At 45.9% G+C, this 20,214-nt stretch overlaps 2 protein-coding genes across 4 annotated transcripts in view; one reads left to right on the plus strand and one right to left on the minus strand.

The window, feature by feature from the left end:
• The window catches only part of CHRNE (cholinergic receptor nicotinic epsilon subunit), a 51,680-nt gene extending 50,607 nt beyond the window's left edge, over positions 1-1,073 (plus strand). For both annotated transcript variants that reach the window (XM_073622986.1, XM_073622987.1), the window contains exon 12: positions 366-1,073. In XM_073622986.1, coding sequence (XP_073479087.1) covers positions 366-545 — 180 coding nt within the window. In that variant the 3' untranslated portion in view covers positions 546-1,073. The remainder of the gene's footprint in view (positions 1-365) is intronic.
• Positions 685-19,966, minus strand: LOC141133543 (eukaryotic translation initiation factor 4E type 2-like). Of its 2 annotated transcripts, none has more exons than XM_073622989.1 (6): positions 19,738-19,966; positions 15,975-16,109; positions 14,192-14,296; positions 11,481-11,633; positions 5,504-5,640; positions 685-1,039 (listed from the first exon to the last, which is right to left on the minus strand). In XM_073622989.1, exons 1-6 carry the CDS (start codon positions 19,798-19,800, stop codon positions 1,000-1,002), a joined length of 633 nt encoding a protein of 210 aa, XP_073479090.1. In that variant the 5' UTR covers positions 19,801-19,966; the 3' UTR covers positions 685-999. The 2 variants fall into 2 exon arrangements, with proteins under 2 accessions (XP_073479090.1, XP_073479089.1); XM_073622988.1 differs by having other exon boundaries at positions 19,717-19,966.
• Between the last annotated feature and the right edge of the window lie 248 nt (positions 19,967-20,214).

Raw genomic sequence — 20,214 nt, forward strand, 5'->3', positions numbered from 1 at the left:
AAGACTCAGCTAGCTGTCCCCCTTCAACTCTAAGACTGAGAACTGAGTGATCACATGACTACTGATCGTTCAGTTCTCAATCTGCAATGAGCAAAGAGTGGTGACGGTTAGTCATTTTGTCTCTCTCTTTTGCCCCTCCAGTGCTGGGCTGTGGAGGGGGAGAGGGCGACTAGCTTAAGCTCTCAGTGATGTGCTGACAGGCATTTGGGTGGATCCCGACATTAAAGCCGGGCTCCTTGAAAAGCCTAGAGCGGCTCTGTGACACTGTGAAAGCCCGCTGTCGGCTGAATCTGGATCACAGGAAAGCTCTGGCCATACTTTAGGAAGTAGCACAGCTGTGATGAGTTTCTTCCTTTTATCTCTAGGAAATGGAAAACTGGATCTTGATCGGGAAAGTTATAGATGTCTTGTGTTTCTGGGGAGCTCTCCCCCTCTTCGTGATGGGCACCCTCGCCATCTTCTTCATGGGGCACCTCAACAACGCGCCAGACCACCCCTTTAAAGGCGGCGGACGCCAGTTTCCCCCGTGTACAACTTCTAGTTAACCACCCCTACCAGTTATTCTGCTGTGTGGGCCGTCGCTGGTAGAACATCGAAGACGGACATTCTTGACCGTTCCCAAAGACGTGGGTCATACCAATTACCAGTTTTAAAAAGTTCAAAGCCAAGAAACATGCCCGTAAATGTTGTGGAAAATCGCACAAAAATATTTTATTGTAAATTATTCTTTTAATTTGCAGAAAAATACCAGCTTAATATTATTCACCTATGGACACTTCTGACAGTTTTTCTCCGTTGAGTTGACACTGACGGAGTTTTTTCCCGGTTCAGATCGGGTGAAGACTTGAAGAACCGCCAAGATTTTCTGAAATGGCCTGACCAAAGCGAGGCAGAGCTACGTTCTGATTCCAGGTCTGGGTTTGCCAGGATCTAATATGACGGATCTTCCCGGACAGTGTGTGGTGAAATGCACCCGTGTACAAGAAGAGACGGACGGTGCTATAGAGTCAGTTTTGTATTTCTGAAACTTGAGTTGTCTCTGGTAAAGTAAATAAAATCTTTATTAAAGTAAATGTCTGAGAAAAAAAAAATAAAAAATTACAAATACAGTTACACTCTGCAATACACGCACATCACCCCCATGTTTTATCTATTTAAAGTGCTGCAACTGCAAAAAAAAAAAAAAAACACAAACAAACCTGTCGATCCTGCCAGAAATCCAGTGATTTTCTAACTTCCTGTGTTCTCTGCTGCACTAAAAATCTCCAGCAGTGTTATCAGTCCTGCCCAGGTTTCCTTTATGTACTACTATTCTATGTTATTGAGAGGGACAGGTGTTCTGTAGTCCTGTCTCATGGGGGCAAGGCTGCTGCTTCATAGATACAGTATGGTGAGTGAGCATTGTCACCCTAGGACAGGAAGTGTGGCACTTGCAGGATCAACGGGTGAAAATAAAGAAATAAAAGCCTGAAAGAAGAAAACTAAGGCAACCACCACATCTAAGGACTAGTACATGGTCATGCATCAAATATTTGTTGGGTTTAGATAAACTTAAACGTGGTTGTGAAGGCTGAAGATTTTTTACCTTCAGGCATTCTATGCCTGAAGGTAAAAAAACTTTCTGTGTTGCTTCTGTGCTGCTCCTCCCAAACCACCCCCCCGCCCCTCCAATACTCACCGGAGCCCCCTCCAGCAATGTGCATGGGAGCCTCGGCTCTCCTGGGCTTCCCTCTCCTCATTGGCAGAGACAGCAGCCAGCAGCAGGAACCATTGACTCCCGCTGCTTTCAATCAAAGCCAGTAAGCCAATGAGCTCTATGTGTCTAATGGACGCATAGAGCAGGGCTCGGGAGCGAGCTTGCACCAGTTCCCCCATAGCAAGTGGTTTGCTATTGGGGGGGCACTAGTCAAGGGGGAGGAGCCAGCGGAGGACCCATGAAGGGGAGGATCAGGACTGCTCTGTGCAAAACCATTGTTTATTATTTTAATAAAAAGGCGGACCTTTAACACCACCAGGTCTTTTTTCCAGCTGGAACTTGGTGAAACTCAGTTCCACCACCTCTGGGTCAGGCCCTCTGCTCCCTGCTCACCACTATCACTTTTAAACACAGAAGTCCGGCTTCTGCGCTCAGTGGCAGCTTGTCTTCGAATGGCTCCCACAGATATGATCTCTTGAGCGACTCCCACTGAGTGCAGGATGGGGATAAGGGAGATGCAGGTGCCCGGTGTGCAGTGCAGATCCTGGCACCCCCACTGGATGATCTTCCATCAAGTGAGGAGGTACAGCCACCTACAGTGTGCGGGGAGGTACTAGAGGCAGATGATATGAGGAAGTTGGTGGAGCTTTTAGGGTGGGAGGGAGAAGATGAGGGCAGCGGAAGGAGAGATGCATACAGAGGGGTGAAAGTGAGATGTGGATGGGGGGGTGCAGAGGTTAGCAGCTTTGGAAGAAGGCTGAACTCTGCACTCTGTGTGTAGTGCACCCCTGAACTTTGCACACTGCAGCGCACCTCTGAATTCTGCATTATGTACATAGCATCCCCCGAACTCTTCAAGTAGCGCAACTCTGAACTCTGCATTCTGTAACACCCCCTGAACTCTGCACTCTGTACGTAAATGCACTCCCGGTATAAGACCCTTCCACTGTTGGTGAAATTGTGTGTGTGTGTGTGTGTGTGTGTGGGGGGGGGGGGGGTCATCTACTGTTGCGTTCCTGCACCTGTTTTCTGAGAAAAAAAGCTCTGAACACCACTTTAATACTTCCAATCTTTGAATCGAATGTGTACAGTAAGTATAAGGCTTCATGTACATGGGCCGTTTTTACAACCTCTCCTGAATGATTTAACTTGACAGATAGTTACCCACGTTTAAAATGTCCATTTTACCGCGTTTACATGCCGCATTTATGTTTAGAAGCGTTTGGAAAAAAAAAAATTATATATATATATATATATATATATATATATATATATATATATATATATATATATATATATATATATATATATATATATATATATATATTAGGGTTGTCCCGATACCACTTTTTTAGGACCGAGTACAAGTACCGATACTTTTTTTCAAGTACTCGCTGATACCGATTACCGATACTTTTTTTTAATGTCACATGACAGAGGTGTTTTTTTTGGGGGGGGGGGGGATATGAACGGTTTCTGTGTGTTTTTTTTTTTTTACATTCATTATTTTTTTACAATTATTTTTTTTTTATTCTTTATTGCAATATGTGTGTTTTTTTTTTTTTTATCAGCCCTGTTGGGGGGCTTTGGTGAGATATCAGGGGTCTTAACAGACCTCTGATATCTCCCCTTTGAGACAGAGAAAGAGACAGAGGATAGAGATTCCCCAATCCCTTTCTCTGCAGCCTCAGCTGCACTGAGAATGAATGGAAAGAAGGCAGCGGCTCCTCTCCATTCATAAAATGACACATCGTAATCACAGGAGATTACAATGTTTCAGTTATGTGAATAGACAGAGTCAGCCGTCCATTCACACAGCGGAGAGGGGGACAGCGGAACGCCGGAACGGAGGGGGACAGCGGAGGAGGACAGAGCAACGGAGGGGGACAGCGGAGGGGGACAGAACAACGGAGGGGGACAGGACAACGGAGGGGGACAGGACAACGGAGGGGGACAGGACAACGGAGGGGGACAGGACAACGGAGGGGGACAGGACAACGGAGGGGGACAGGACAACGGAGGGGGACAAGACAACGGAGGGGGACAAGACAACGGAGGGGGACAGAACAACGGAGGGGGACAGAACAACGGAGGGGGACAGCGGAGGAGGACAGAACAACGGAGGGGGACAGAACAACGGAGGGGGACAGAACAACGGAGGGGGACAGCGGAGGAGGACAGAACAACGGAGGGGGACAGCGGAACACCGGAATGGAGGGGGACAGAGCAACGGAGGGGAACAGCATAGGGGGACAGAGGAACGGAGGGGGCATGGAGGAGGATGAGGTGACAATCAGCGGTGATCGTGTGGGGAAGTTACAAGCACCGATCACCGCTGTATGTCACTAAAGCCGCGGGGGGAGAAGCTTGTAACTCCCCCACGTGCTGATCACCGCTGACTGTTTAGGTATCGGCGGAAGCATTTGCCCGAGTACAAGTACTTGGGCAAATGCTCGGTATCGGTGCCGATACTAGTATCGGGACAACCCTAATAAATTATATATATATATATATATATATATATATATATATATATATATATTTTTTTTTTTTTTTTTCAAAATAGCCAAAAATGAAAAACGCCTGTAAACGAAACGCGGCTAAATGCGGTAACTCGCATTTAGTTTACAGTCGTTTTCGTTAAAGACAATCATCAGTCAGCCCAAGGACCTGTGCCGAGGGGCTTTTCTTAGCTTTAAATGAGTCATACATTCATATAGAAGCCTATAGAAATGCAAAACCTGCTTAAAGCCAATCAGATACAGGACAGAAGGAGGTCAAACCCGTCCATTAAATCTGATTGATCTCTGACACTAGCCCAAAGTCCATTGACACAAGCCGTTATACTGATCTTCTGGTTTTTAAACAGCTGCTGGTGACTTGAATGATATTCTTGAATGATAGTTGGAGGTCTGCCCCCTCCCCCCATACACACAGTCTCAGTCCTCCAACTGCATTCTCCAAAATATGATTCTTTTGCCACCCATGTAACGCATATGTGCAGCAGCAAAGAGGGTGGGGTTTAATGTCCATATACCATGCATATGTGTCTATGGGTGGCAGAGTTTTCTGTGTTTAGAGCATGCTCAGACAAGGTCATGTGACCACTGTGACAGCAAATAGCAGTGGTCACTAGAGATGGGCTCGGGCGTGTTCGATATCCCACGTGCCGATCCTGCCAGTAAGCCGACACTGCACACCGATAATCACAGGCAGCGGGACATTTCCTGGTTTGCAGCTGCACAGACCAGGAAATGTCTCCATTATTTTAATGGGCTGCCCTACCTGCAGCAATACAAGGAAAGAAGTCCCCAGACCCTTTTTTAAAAATTTACGGAAATAAGTCTTTTTTTTTTTTGCGCACGCTCTGCGAAACGCAGTAACGTGAAGCAAGCCTTAGAATGGGGTGCCTCGAGACTGAAAATACTGTTCAAGGGCGCTCCAACTGGAAAAATCTTGAGAAACAGTGCTATAGAACGTCACTTAGCAGTCTGCTGACATCACATCCAAGATGGCAACCCCCAGCAACAGTCTCAGAGTTCTTGGAAGTCTAAGTAAGGGGGGGAATTTTATAGGTAGATAACATTCATAAAATATGTTAAATGCACATATTATCTTATGGGAAGATTGTTATTGGGAAGAGGAGTCTGGTGACAGGTTCTCTAATTCTGTGGTACAAAGCACTGACAATTTCTAGACAATGGTGACATATTAGGGCAGATATGTTCATTTCATAATGGGTGGCGCAGAGAAGGCACAGAGCATAGACATCTGGATCATCCCAGGTTCAGAACCGTCCTAACTTACTTCAGACTGTCATTGTGAGTTTTGTACTCCATGATGGTGTTTGGCGGAAGGTTGAGGACTCTCCGTAGCGTGTCTCGGATGCGGACTGTACTCAGCTGATCGTTGGCTGTCTTATTCCAGATGGAGAGGATGTCCTCCTGTGGGGGTCATATAAAAGCAAGCTCTAATCCGTCAATGCTCAAAGTGCATGGAGAGCATCACAGACCGCGAAAAAAAAAAAATCATACATACATACAAACTTAGAATAGTAAATAAATGACATTTGTTATGGGGGATATTATACTACAATATAAAAGTTATTACTTGCAAAAACAGCATAAGCGTACACTGAGAATTATGTACATGTATAGGCCAAATAGGGCCAAATAGGGTGGTCAGTGATCGCTCAGAACAACCTAAGATGGTATGCAGCATTGAAGGGCAATTTATTTGCCCCTGAAGAGCAAGGGGATGGAGGACCGGGCTGTAGGGGTGCACAGTACAAACATACTATGCCTTCTCACCAGTGGTAAGGACAAGTAATGGGGGCCCAACCTGTTAGAGGTCAAGGGATCACACAGAGACAGCCCATGCAAGGAAAGAAGGAGGGAGGGGGCTGGGTGTGCAAGGAGAAACAAATCAAAAAATAGAAAGTAAAATGTCAAGATTTAATCTCATTTGGAGTCTTGTATCATAAAAAGCCCATGTAAAGGGGGTTCATCCCCTTTCATCAGGACTTGCTACAGCTGAACAAGATCATGTAATGGACTTAAAAATAACATAAAATTGGAGTGATCCTTTTTTTTTTTTTTAACGTTTCAGAAGAAATGTAGCTGGCAACTCTAGTAATCCAAATAGAAAGTTTTTATTGCTACATACCAGGTACGGTACAGGAACGGTAAGACAGCTAACGCGTTTCGGCACAAGGGCCTTGATCACGGCATACTAGACATTTCTTCTGAAACGTCTATTACGATGGATGGATACCTCTTCAGACTGAGCACCCAGTGAGAGACTCCACTCCAGATTTAGTAGGAGCTTCCCCTGCTGAGAGTGCTGTTTTTGCGATCCTTTTTTTAATACCCCCCCCCCCCCCCCTTTTATATTGGAAAATAATAAAAATTATTGGAAAATAAAAATTGGGAGTGATTCTGAGGGGTAAATAGCATTCATACTAATTAGCCTTCAGGATCACTCCGATTTCATCAGTTCAGAAGATGCCTTGATGATGAGGAATCCTTTAAACCCCACTGGTTTTTCATGCTACAAGAGTCTGAATAAAATAAAGTGTGGACTTTGCATGTTCTGCATTTGGCTCTTTCATTCTTAAAAAGTAAATATACGGTATATAAGAATATGACCGCTCCAGGTAGTCTTACAGTTCATCCACTCACCATCAGTGCATACCTATAATATCCAGATTAGAGGTCGACCGATATGGGTTTTTCTCTGGCCGATGCCGATATTTAGAAATCGCGGTGGCCGATGGCCAATATATGATGCCGATTTTTTTTGGGTCGATATGTTAGGCCGATTTTTTTTTTTTCCCTTCATCTCATAAAATCTAACAGTTAGGCCCCTTTCACACTGGGGCGTTTTTCAGGCGCTTTAGGGCTAAAAATAGCGCCTGTAAAGTGCCTGTAAAACGGCTCCCCTGCAGTCTCAGTGTGATATCCCGAGTGCTTTCACACTGAGGCGATGTGCTGGCAGGAAGTTAAAAAAAAGTCCTGCATGCTGCATCTTTGGAGCGGTGTATACCGCTGCTCCACCACTCCTGCCCATTGAAATGAATGCGCACCGCTGCCGAAGCGCCTGCAAAGCGTTTCGGCAGCTGCGCATTTAACCCCTTCCTCGGCCACTAGCTGGGTTATAAGCGCCCCGCTAACAGCCGAATGGCCCCGCTAAAATGACGATAAAGCGCAGCTAAAACAAGCAGTGTTTTACCGTCAACGCATGCCCGCTCCAGTGTGAAAGCAGCCTTAAGTAATAAGTGATACAGCAATTTTGTTACATTTAAACATTTATTAAACAAAACAAACCTCCAATCAGTTCACTTGTATGTATAATTTAGATTAAAAAAAAACAAACTATATCTTAAATATCTAATATCTAAAATACACAAAAAGAGGTAATCAAAACTTTTGGATGAAAAAAAAATGGGCTAACTTTACTGCTTAGTTTTTTTTTTTAATTCATTAGTGTATTTTTTCAAAAAAAATTGCGTTTAAAAGACCGCTGCGCAAATACCGTGTGACATAAAATATTGCAACAACCGCTATTTTATTCCCTAGAGTCTCTGCTAAAAAAAATATAAATATATATATATATATATATATATATATATATATATATATAATGTTTGGGGGTTTGAATTGATTTTCTAGCAGAAAATACAGGATTTTTACTTGTAAGCAACAAATGTCAGAAAAGATTTAAAGATTTAAATGGTTAAACTGAGAGCTTCTACACACAGAGTTCAGTCCATTGATAAGTGTAAACATTGTATCTCTTCAGGTTCTTTTTTATCAGATTTGGCAGGCTGCCCAGAGAAGGAGAGAAGTCACTTCACAGAAGACTTCAGGCAACTTGTATTGACTTCTATTACAGAAGTCATTTGCAAGTCCCGCTGAAGTTATAATCGGCCTTTTTTATCAGCACAATCGGCCGATGCCGATTAAATAAAAAACGCCAAATATTGGCCGATATATCGATCGACCTCTAATCCAGATACAAACAGTACTTACTTTTGCTGTTTTCTTCTGAATATCCAACAAACTTTATTGCAAATAGTGAAGACTAACAAAGCCAGAATCTAGAACATTTGTCACCACTAGACCCTCTGCTGTGATGTGTTTCTCCCCAAAAGGGTTTAGTTATGAAGGTTCCTCCTTGCATACCCAGTCCCTGCTAGTGCAAAGAGCCGTCATTTGACCACCACAGGGGAAGCTGGCCAAGTCCCGTTGCACACAAGTCCGTCCAGCTGCAGTGCATTTTAGTGTGCTTTGGAGGAACAGATGGAGTGTGCAGCCCCCCTGCAGAACCTTGCCCCTGAACACCTCTACCACTCAGTACAGCATTCAGCCCTGGCCTGCCGTAGATTCTGACAGGCTCCTGCAGCGGAGCTGTATGCTGAATCTCTCCCTCTCATGTCCACTGACGTGGTGGGATGGATGTACTGCAGATACACAGCCCTGTGTGCAAGGGGTCTAAAGGAGCTCACTTCCTCTATATTGCTTAACCAGTTGCCGACTGCTGCACGCTGATATACGTCGGCACAATGGCTTTGGCGGGTAAATGGGCGTACCTGTACATCCCCTCTAATTAGCGGGCGCGCGCTGCCGCGTACAGGGTGACCGTGCTCACGGGACTGGCGAACTTGATGTCCGCTGGTCTCCTGGTGACCGTGTTATGGAGCCGCAGAACGGGGAAGTGCCTATGTAAACAAGGCGTTTCCCTGTTCTGCCTTGTGACATGACAGAGATCATCGCTCCCTGTCATCGGGCGGGGTTAGCGGGCGCGCGCCGCTGCGTACAGGGTGACCGTGCTTGCGGGACTGGCGGACTCGATGTCCGCTGGTCTCCCGGGGATCGTGTCAAGGAGCCGTAGAACGGGGAAGTTCCTATGTAAACAAGGCATTTCCCTGTTCTGCCTTGTGACATTACAGAGATCACTGCTCTCTGTGATCGGGAGCAGTGATCGCTGTCATGTCAGTGGTAGCCCATCCCCCACACAGTTAGAATCACTCCCTAGGACACACTTAACCCCTTGATCGCCCCCTAGTTGTTGACCCCTTCCCTGCCAGTGTCATTTACACAGTAATCAGTGCATTTTTATAGAACTGATCGCTGTATAAATGACAATGGTCCCAAAATAGTGTCAAAAGTGTCCGATGTGTCCGTCATAATGTCGCAGTCACGATAAAAATCGCAGATAGCTGCCATTACTAGTAAAAAAAATAAAATAAAAAATAATAAAAATGCTATAAAACTATCCCCTATTTTGTAGACGCTATAAATTTTGCGCAAACCAATCAATGTGCGCTTATTGCGATTTTTTTTTTAACCAAAAATATGTAGAAGAATACATATCGGCCTAAACTGAGGAAAAAAAAATCATTTTTTTAAATATATTTTTGGCAGATATTTATTATAGCAAAAAGTAAAAAATATTGCTTTTTTTTTCAAAATTGTCGCTCTTTTTTGTTTATAGCGCAAAAAATGAAAACCGCCGAGGTGATCAAATACAACCAAAAGAAAGTTCTATTTGTGGGAAAAAAAGGACGTCAATTTTGTTTGGGTGCAACGTCGCATGACTGCACAATTGTCAGTTAAAGCGACGCAGTGCCGAATCGCAAAAAGTGCTCTGGTCAGGAAGTGGGTAAAATCTTCCGGGGCTGAAGTGGTTAATACATGAATGGAAAATCCCTCTGCTTTAAGAGATCCGGTGCCCCCCACACCCTTTTTCTAGGGGTGAAGTCTGTAATAATCCTAAAATTTCAAAACTCTGATCAGAAACAAGCTAAATCCCACCCAAAAATAAATGTGTGGAAAATACAAAATACTGTGTATTATATTAATGCAGGACATACCTATTACCTGCTATCACCTAAAAGGAAATAAAAGCCGGGGCTATTAACGTTCTAAAGTACTAAAGTTCTGTTGTTGTTCACTGCAAGCAGGTTGGTTTTCTATCGCAGAAGAGATATGCAACATCTCTTCTGCAATACAATACACTTACCTGCCTGCTCACAGCATCCCCCACCCCCGCATGTAAACTGAGCTGTGCATATGCAGCCCAGTTTACTGTAGACAAGACGATCCCTGTGTAGCAGAATGATGGCCTACTGCCCATGCGCAGGAGTGACGTCATCTCGCGCTGGCCGATAAACACAGACAAAAAGAAAAAACCACATACGAAGTGCGGGACACTCTTCCTTACGGGTGAACGTCTTATGACATTTGCTCATATGGCGCTTGTGGGCGCCCCCTGGGGCAGGCAGAAGGGTGATCGGTGGTGATCCATGTCCCTCAGACACAGCGCATCACCAATCAGGGTAAAGAGCCAATGACATTTACCAAGTGAACAGCTGTGTCCAATCACCGCTGATCCCATGTAAACAAATGCCAGTTATCGGCATTTCCTTTCCTCAGTGTGGTCAGTTTCTAAGAAAAGGAAAGCCAATAACCGGCTTTCCTGTGACAGGGGACATTTACACTAATAATCAAGGCACTGATGATCAGTGCAGCCCCATCAGTGTAGCATATCAGTGCCCATCAGTGCAGCATATCAGTGCCGCCTCTTCAGTGCGCATCAGCGAAGGAGAAAAATTACTTATTTGCAAAATTTTATAACAGAAACAAAAAAAAACCTTTTTTTTTAATTTTCTTTTTTCAATATTTTCGGTCTATTTTCATTTGTTTAGCAGAAAGTGAGACCCATGAGGTTAAGCTGGATGTCTGCCTGGAATATATCAAGGCATCTCAAGTAAGTTTCCAAATATAATCTTTCACCTTCCTTCTGCTGTGCCCTGAAAATACTATGAAAAGATCAAAATTGCCCTGCCAGGTGAAATTTCCTGTTTGATGATGGATAAAGGAGACTGCACGAATCAAACACTGAAGCAGTTATATATAAAAAAAAAAAAAAAAAAAAAAAAAAAAAAGTGTCTTCTGGTGTGTTGAGTGATGACAAAGAACATGTACACAGCGTACCGCGATCTCCTCCCTCACACTACAGAACTCCACTAGGCTTGCCTGTCTCTTTCCCTCTTCTACATAAGATTTTCCTTCTGCTATCTGTAAAACAAGTCACTGGGATTTCCAGGACTGAAGCAGCACTCGTCCACAGAAATGAACATCTCACAGTCGATCAGCAGCTTGCCGTAAAAAATTTGTGTATATATAGGACCCAAGTCAGTTCTATTTCCTGTCCTTTCTGGAAGAAGGAACTAAACCCAACACCTATTGTGTAGCCATAGGTCATAGGGAGATGTTAATACCTGGAATCGTATAGATACAACCACTCCGCAGATCTCTTCTCCCACCATGAACTGCTCCCCCACCATAGCCAGGATGATGTTCTCCCAGAACCGAGAGGCCAGACCTTTCCTTAGGCGTATGATCCATTTACCTCCATTTTTATTGGCTTCATCCTGAAAAAAAAAAAAGGGTACTTAGAGCCTGATGAGATGTAAGCATTTTTTTAATTATTATTATTATGCAGGATTTATATAGCACCAATAGTTTAGACAGTGCTTTACAACTTGAGGGTAGACAGTACAAATATAATACACTTTAATACAGTAGGATTCAGAGGGCCCTGCTCCTTAGAGCTTACAATCTAAGAGGGAAGGTCAAGAGATACAAGAGGTAATAACTGTGGGGGATGTGCTGATGGAGAAAATAAATGTACAGTTGTTAGGTGGGGGCCAGATAGGCTTCTCTGAAGAGATGAGTTTTCAGGGATCAGTTGAAAGTGGACAAAGCAGGAGAAAGTCGGACAGATTGGGGTAGAGCATTCCAGAGGATGGGAGAGGCTCTGGAGAAGTCCTGGAGGCAAGCATGGGATGAGGTGACGAGGGAGTTGGAGAGCAGGAGGTCTTGGGAGGAGCGAAGAGAACGATCAGGTTGGTATTTTAAGACTAAGTTAGTGATATATAATGAATTTTCTCCTATTCCAGAACACTTCACAACTCACATTGCCACAACTTACTTTAAACCCTTTCGCTGCCTCAGGTGCTTTTTCATTCTCTTTTTTTTCTTTTTTTTTGCACACATTTAAAAAAAAAATCATCTTAGACCTGAAAATTAGTTAGCACCCCAAAAAATGTATATATTTTCTGAAAGCAGACACCCTAGAACAGGAGTCCCCAACCCCCCCGGGCCGCGGACTGACACCTGTTGATGACCGGGCCGCACAGCAGGAGGTGAGTAGCGACTGTAGTCCGCACAGAGCAACCACAGACCACCGCTCACCCCCTGCTGTGCGCCTATGCCCGTGTGTCCTCTCCCGGCTTAACCACCCTGGTAAAATATATAAAATTAGGTTGCACCAAATAAATAAATACCCCAACGCGTGAAGCCTTAAAGTTGTGACTGTGAAATGGCGACTTCAGTACCATACAGATGCTTTAAAAGCCCCTATAGGTCATCAGTTTAGAGTTAACTCTGAGTAATGGCCCTAGCATGTACTAGCATGTGTAGCACAAAGCAACGTTATCATGGGCAGGAGCCCAGTTGTGCATGTATGTGGGGGCAGGCTGGGCTCAATTTTTTTTGTTTAAGTACTTAGGTGTGATTTAAATTTTTTGCATTTTTTTTTTCACTAAAACATCATATTACATAAAGGACAAAAAAAGTTCCCTTGTTGTGACAGGTTCTCTTTAATGAGACACCGGGGGGCGGGATGGGTATTAGACTCCTTATTTCTCACCTGCCCTTCAATAAAGCTAATGGAGTGCAGATTTTGCTCTATTAGCTTCTTCAACAGCCACAAGGTAAAGGAAAATGACACAGCGAATGTTTGCGGGGGGAGGATTTGGGGGGCACTGGGATATAATCAGGTGGGCTCTTTGCATGCATCAGGGAACTAGTATCCCCATCTTATTTAGTTGCATTCCAGCAGTTCTATAAGCAGCTGCAGTTTAAAGTGATTGCATACACTGCTTTAATAAATACCTTGCTTTCTTTTTTTTTTTTTTTTATAATAAGCTGTTAAAGTGGTTCTAAAAGCTCAAGGCTTTTTACTTTCATGCACTTTATGCATGAAGGTAAAAAACCTTCTCTGTGCGGCAGCCCCCCCCCCCGCCCATTGGTTCACTGGCTGTGGTTAACTGCTGTGGTTAGCTCCCGCTGCTGTTTCAGCCAATGAGGAGGGAGAGTCCCCGGAGAGCCCAGGCTCTCTTGCACATCACTGGATCGTGATGGGGCACAGGTAAGTATTGGGCAGGGGGGGGGGGGGGCTGCTGCACAGAGAAGGCTTTTTACTTTCATGCACTTTATGCATGAAGGTAAAAAACCTTCTCTGTGCAGCAGCCCCCCCCAATACTTACCTGTGCCCCATCACGATCCAGTGATGTGCAAGAGAGCCTGGGCTCGCCGGGGACTCTCCCTCCTCATTGGCTGAAACAGCAGCGGGAGCCAACCACAGCAGTTAACCACAGCCAGTGAACCAATGGGGGAGAGAAGGGGCAGAAGCGAGACGGAGCTCTGTGTGTGAACGGACACGCAGAGCAGCAGCTCGGGATCGACCATGCATGAGTGCCCCCATAACAAGCTGCTTGCTCTGGGGGCACTCGGCAGAAGGGAGGGGCCAGGAGTGCCAAAGGGGGACCCGAGAAGAGGAGGATCGGGGCTGCTGTGTGCAAAGCAGGTAAGTATAACGTTTGCTATTTTAAAAAGTTTTTACCTAATCATCTTACAACTTTTTTTCCCCCCTCTATGGAGGTACAGGGACCAGTGGCATGGCCTTATACCTAGGAGTGCGGACAGCTGCGCGCTTCTACTTCTAAAAAAAGAACGCAGATTAATGATCTCTTGGGGGCCATTCTGAGGATTATGGTTCTTTCCGACTGACAGCATCTAAGTGCTAGGTGTTCAAATTCCCCCCGAAGAGGAGCTGTGTGTAGAAGAGACATATTCTATTGCGCATTACAGCAACTTTTGAGATTACAGTCCATCACCTCACAAAACAGTCACTTGTTCCACCTACCTCCCACATGGGCTTGATTCCCTCTTTAAAGAGGTGAAAGTCGCTGTACCCACTCAGGTCTCCGGGACGTACCAGGTGGCTGTACACCCTCCAGAACTGCTCCACCTACAGAAGACAGATACATCAGGCTTTTTTTTTTTCACTGTGATCCTGCCAGTAACACCACGCTTCCTGTTCTAAGGTGACAGCACTCAATCACTATATTGTATCCATGGGAGGAGCAACATTGACACCCTAGGCTGCTCTCCGGGTTTGGACTACAAATATGTCATCAAATCTTCATTATGTGGAGGGTGAGGGAATTAGTAGTTTACAGAAGATGACTTGGAAGGAAGATGAGATTTGATGTTTTGTACCATCAGTGGAGCTCACAGGAAACGACAAGATGTGGAATTTCTGGATCAACCAATATTTTCCGCACTTGCTAAAAATGTTCTTGGCATGAAAATAGAAAGTGAATGCAGCCACTGCATCTAAGGCCTAGTAAGCTGCAATATTTTATCCTTGAAAACATTTTTTTAAGCCTCTTGCAGAACGTGTAATGCATGTATGTGGTGGCAAGAAAAGTGGGCTTTAACGCCCAGCCACTGCCATTATGCACCCCCAAGCAGCTTGAGGTTGCATGCGAACAGCACGCTCTCTTCACACTGTATGAACCGTCACCAGCATCTCCCGATCGCGGCTTCTGATCAGGAACCAACAAGATGGGCTCCTGATTATGTGACAGCGGTGAGAGCAAATCACAGTGGTCACATGATGCAGAAGCTGCCCGCACCACCCCCCAGGCATTAAAGGATCAGTTCATCTTTTAAAAAAAAAAAAAAATTAGGTGAACTAACATGGTACACCCTCCCCACTCCCCCCCCCCCCGGTCCCCGATGCACTTACCTCTGTGGGTGATGAGCTGTCACTGCCCATGCAGCTGGTGTAGCGGCCCAGGGATATTTCCCCTTCTTTCTTGTAGGATTTCTGTGACCGATCAGAGTGATTCTGACTGGTCAGTGCTGGCACTGGACTGCTCTGACCAATCAGAATCAATCTCATCTGTCCTTTAGGACCTACAGAAAAAAAGTGGGCATTTCAAATCCCTGGATCACTACACCAGCTGTGTGGGAAGTGACAGCTCATCGCCCACAGAGGTAAGTACAGTGGGAACCAGAGAGGGTGTAGGATGTTTGTTCAACTTTTTTCATTTTTTCTGAAAAGGGGGACTTATACGTTAAATCCCTCTGAAGATTCAAATACATTTTTCACCAGTGTTTTAGTCAGAATTTCTAGGCAGCCTTCCAACAATCACTAATTAGAGACACCTATAAGGGCTCATTCACACCATACATGCATGAAAAGTGATGGAAACTGATGGGAAAACTGTGCAGATCTCACTTGCAGAGATATCGGTTATCCTCAGTTTTCATGCCCTAGTCACACCAATGTTGATGTCACGTCAGCTTTTTTTTCCTGTGCAGAACACGTTGCAGATTCCCGCGCAGAAAAAATCTGCACGTTGTGTTAACAGGGCACAAAGAGAACCAATGTTTTGTTTTTTTTTGTGCCCTTGCAGAAAAACTGCCCTCTCTGCACCATGGTGTGAACCAGGCCTAAAACATGGCGGTTGAAATTAAGATTTATGGTGTCACCACTTTGTCATGCTCAATGGTGTGATCAGCGTGTTGAAGTCCCGGAAACGAGGCAAGTTCATTATGTAATCACAATGTCCACTCATCCCTGAAAACACACCAAACCTTGTAGCAGAGGAAGTATAAGGTAGGTCATTGGCTCTTACTGTGGCCACTGTGCCAAACGGACGGATGTTCTCTGCATAGTTCAGAGTGCTTGCCGGCCGGGAGGGAGTCCTGCGGGAATACCAGAAGGTGTAGCGGTACTGGAGAGGGTGCTCACCGAGAGGAATAGCAATCTCCTAAAAACAAAAAAGATCCATCATCAGGCTAGATAACAATACAGAAATATTATTGTATACAATAAATACCCTATTACTGTCTAGGTCAGGGATCTGCAAACTTTCTAAACAAAGGGCCAGTTTACTGTCCTTCAATCTTTATGGGGGCCGGACTGTGGCCAGTGGGAGCAAACAATGCTCCATCATTAGTATTAGGGGGAATAATAGTGCTCCATTGTTGGTATTATGGGAGGAATCGCGCCCCCACCATTGGTGTCAGTGGGAGGAATAGTGCCCCATCATTGGTGCAAGTGGGAGGAATAGTGCCCCATCATTGGTGTCAGTGGGAGGAATAGTGCCCCATCATTGGTGTCAGTGGGAGGAATAATGGCCCATCATTGGTGTCAGTGGGAGGAATAATGCCCCATCATTGGTGTCAGTGGGAGGAATAATGCCCCATCATTGGTGTCAGTGGCAGGAATGGTGCCCCATCATTGGTGTCAGTGGGAGGCATAATGCCCCATCATTGGTGTCAGTGGGAGGAATAGTGCTTCATCATTGGTGTCAGTTGGAGGAAAAGTGCCCCATCATTGGTAATAATGTGAGAAATAGTGCCCCATCATTGGCTTCAGTGGGAGGAATAGTGCCCCTTCGTTGGTGTCAGTGGGAGGAATAGTGCCCCATCATTGGTGTCAGTGGGAGGAATAGTGCCCCATCATTGGTGTCAGTGGGAGGTATAGTGCTTCATCATTGGTGTCAGTTGGAGGAAAAGTGCCCCATCACTGGTGATAATGTGAGAAATAGTGCCCCATCATTGGTGCAAGTGGGAGGAATAGTGCCCCATCATTGGTGTCAGTGGGAGGAATAGTGCCCCATCATTGGTGTCAGTGGGAGGAATAGTGCCCCATCATTGGTGTCAGTGGGAGGAATAATGCCCTATCATTGGTGTCAGTGGGAGGAATAATGCCCCATCATTGGTGTCAGTGGGAGGAATGGTGCCCCATCATTGGTGTCAGTGGGAGGCATAATGCCCCATCATTGGTGTCAGTGGGAGGAATAGTGCCCCATCATTGGTGTCAGTGGGAGGAATAATGCCCTATCATTGGTGTCAGTGGGAGGAATAATGCCCCATCATTGGTGTCAGTGGGAGGCATAATGCCCCATCATTGGTGTCAGTGGGAGGAAAAGTGCCCCATCACTGGTAATAATGTGAGAAATAGTGCCCCATCATTGGCTTCAGTGGGAAGAATAGTGCCCCTTCGTTGGTGTCAGTGGGAGGAATAATGCCCCAAAGGGCGGATTACAGCAAGCAAAGGGCCGCAGAGACCACTGGTTTAGAGAATAAAACGTGGGAATAACAAGATGTATTGCAGTGAAATAAAAGTATGTTCACAATGTACAAGGTGTGACTGACTGGCCAGGTTTTAGGGAAATGTAAACCCATTTACAAAAAGGAAGCTCCAAATCTGACCTCCGGCCCCCCCTTCTTCAGTCTAGCACAGTTGTACCGGCTCCTCTCCTGTACTACAAGAGGATTACTCAGATTTCACTGCACACTGTGAGCTTCTCAGAATGTATATTAGAAGTTGCAGGAAGTCAGATAGATGATTTCCTGGCTGGAGGATGTCAGGTCTGAGGGGTCTGGGGAGGAATACTGAGGTCGGGGGGTGCTGGGATGGTACAGCCCCCCCCCCCCCCCCCGAATCTGATAAGTGGCTTTGGAAGAGGGAAGAAAGAGTTGGTTGTAAATATGGTAAAAGGTCCATGTGACCCGATGACAACACAAGCACTTTTGTCACCCTATAACAGGAAGTGCTTGAGCAAGGACCATTATGGCAGGATCTCCGGGGATTTTATTTTTTTAAATAAAACTGTAGATTTAAAAAGATTAAAATGGGTTTTTGAATTTCCCAAAAATGTATAGTTAAATCTGTAGATATTTTCACCTCACTGGGCCCTCTTTTCCCACCGAATCAACCTGCTAATGAAATAAAACCATTTTTAATATATAACTTTATTTCAGATCCAGTGATGACATCACGGAGTCTCTGTGCTTCCCTATGCAATGCAGGCAGATCATGGTGGGAGGGGCTGGCAGGGTGCTGTACATAGCCTTCTGAAAACATCACAGCCCCCTGCCTCATTACTCCTCCCCAGGGCCCTCAGCTCTGATGCAATCAGTGGGCGGGCTCTTGGGAGGAGTTATGAAAATATCACAATGCCTTGATAAGTGGGTGTCAGTCTGGAGGAGTGGGCGTTCCTGGGCAAGACAGTATTTGCATGCAGACTGCCCTAAGGTAATGCCCACAGGTGATGCTGAGCCTCCATGATTGAAAGAACTGAAAGGCAATCAATGAAAGGGGCGGGCCAGTCAGGCTGCAAATCCAATCAATGAAAGGGGCGGGCCAGTCATGCTGGAAATCCAATCAATGAAAAGGGTGGGCCAGTTGGGCTGGAAATCCAATCAATAAGCGGGGGCGGGCCAGTCAGGCTGGAAATCCAATCAATTAAAAGGGATGAGCTAGTCAGGCTGGAAATCCAATCAATGAAAGGGACGGGCCAGTCAGGCTGGAAGTCCAATCAATGAAAGGGGCGGGCCAGTCAGGCTGGAAATCCAATCAATGAGAGGGGCGGGCCAGTCAGGCTGGAAATCCAATCAATGAGCGGGGCGGGGCCAGTCAGGCTGGAAATCCAATCAATGAGCGGGGCGGGGCCAGTCAGGCTGGAAATCCAATCAATGAGCGGGGCGGGCCAGTCAGGCTGGAAATCCAATCAATGAGCGGGGCGGGGTCAGTCAGGCTGGAAGTCCAATCAATGAAAGGGGTGGGCCAGTCAGGCTGGAAATCCAATCAATGAGTGAGGCGGGCCAGTCAGGCTGGAAATCCAATCAATGAGAGGGGCGGGCCAGTCAGGCTGGAAATCCAATCAATGAGAGGGGCGGGCCAGTCAGGCTGGAAATCCAATCAATGAGAGGGGCGGGCCAGTCAGGCTGGAAATCCAATTAATGAGAGGGGCGGGCTAGTCAGGCTGGAAATCCAATCAATGAAAGGGGCGGGCCAGTCAGGCTGGGAAGAAAAGAGATAAATAACAGTGGGAATGGCGGTGATGTGATCTGTCCTGGGGCCGTACAACGGACATGGAAGCAGTAATATGAGCTCGGCCACCTGCAGTGTAAATGAGAGTCAGGGAAAACAGTGCCCCCGTCTTTCTATTTTCAGTCTGTGTCCCCGCTGACTTCCTGCTGGCACAGGAAGCGATGTGAAATCTCTCCACTGGGGACACAGACAGCAATAATCAGCACAGGGATGGGTTAGACCGTCAGCCATGTTATCATTGCCGTGTCGCCTGCCCTGGTGTCACAGGGAGGTGAAATCTACCCAAAGGGGTCATCAGTAACAGAGCTGTCTCTGTAGAGGGGAGAAGTCTGGCCTTGATCTCCTCATTCTCTGCTCTGTACACTGACTCCAGGGTGGAGGGACATCTAGATCTCCTCCCTTTATATTAATGCTCGGTGGCGCCCTCCTCAGGCGCTCGGACCAGCCGCCCTACACCCAAATACGCCGCCATGTTTAATCCTGCACATGGCAACAGCAACTTCCGGCGCGCTGACTGACGTCACACATCTTACCGGAAGTAAGCCGGTTTGTACCTTGGACTTGACCTCCTCCTCGCCATCCCGAGCATTAACGTCGTCACTCCCCGACAGCCCCATGAGCGCTGCTATGAGCGGCCGCCACCCGGCTCTCCCGGCGACACTTCCGCCTTCTCCGCTCACCGCCGTGCGCCTGAGACCGGACAGCGCGCTGGCGTCACACGTCTGCCACTGGGCGGGACCGGACTGGAAAGGCAGGGGGCGGGGCCACCGCGAGAGGGGCGGAGGCTAAGCTGGAAGAGGGATGAAACACGTGACCAACGCTGGCGTGCGGCGCCGCTTTGAGAAAGGGGGCGTGGTGTATCCGAAAATAACATTAAAATAATATATGATGATAATAAGTAATTAAAAAATAATTATTTGATTTTCTAGTTATAATAAATTAATATATTGAAATTGTAAATAAAATAATATTCTGTATTAATAAATAATATATAATGAGAATAATGAATTAATAGTAAATATTCGATTATT

The sequence above is a fragment of the Aquarana catesbeiana genome, linkage group LG03, assembly GCF_042186555.1.
Source record: "Aquarana catesbeiana isolate 2022-GZ linkage group LG03, ASM4218655v1, whole genome shotgun sequence".
NCBI lineage: Eukaryota > Metazoa > Chordata > Amphibia > Anura > Ranidae > Aquarana > Aquarana catesbeiana.

Excerpts from the sequence above, each read along its gene's own strand:
- LOC141133543 (XM_073622988.1), bottom strand. The coding sequence starts at position 19,800 with ATGGGGCTGTCGGGGAGTGACGACGTTAATGCTCGGGATGGCGAGGAG. Across the intron at positions 11,634-14,191 it reads GAATCAAGCCCATGTGGGAG|GATGAAGCCAATAAAAATGG; the intron begins GTAGGTGGAACA and ends TTTTTTTTTCAG. Across the intron at positions 5,641-11,480 it reads TTGTATCTATACGATTCCAG|GAGGACATCCTCTCCATCTG; the intron begins GTATTAACATCT and ends TGACCCCCACAG.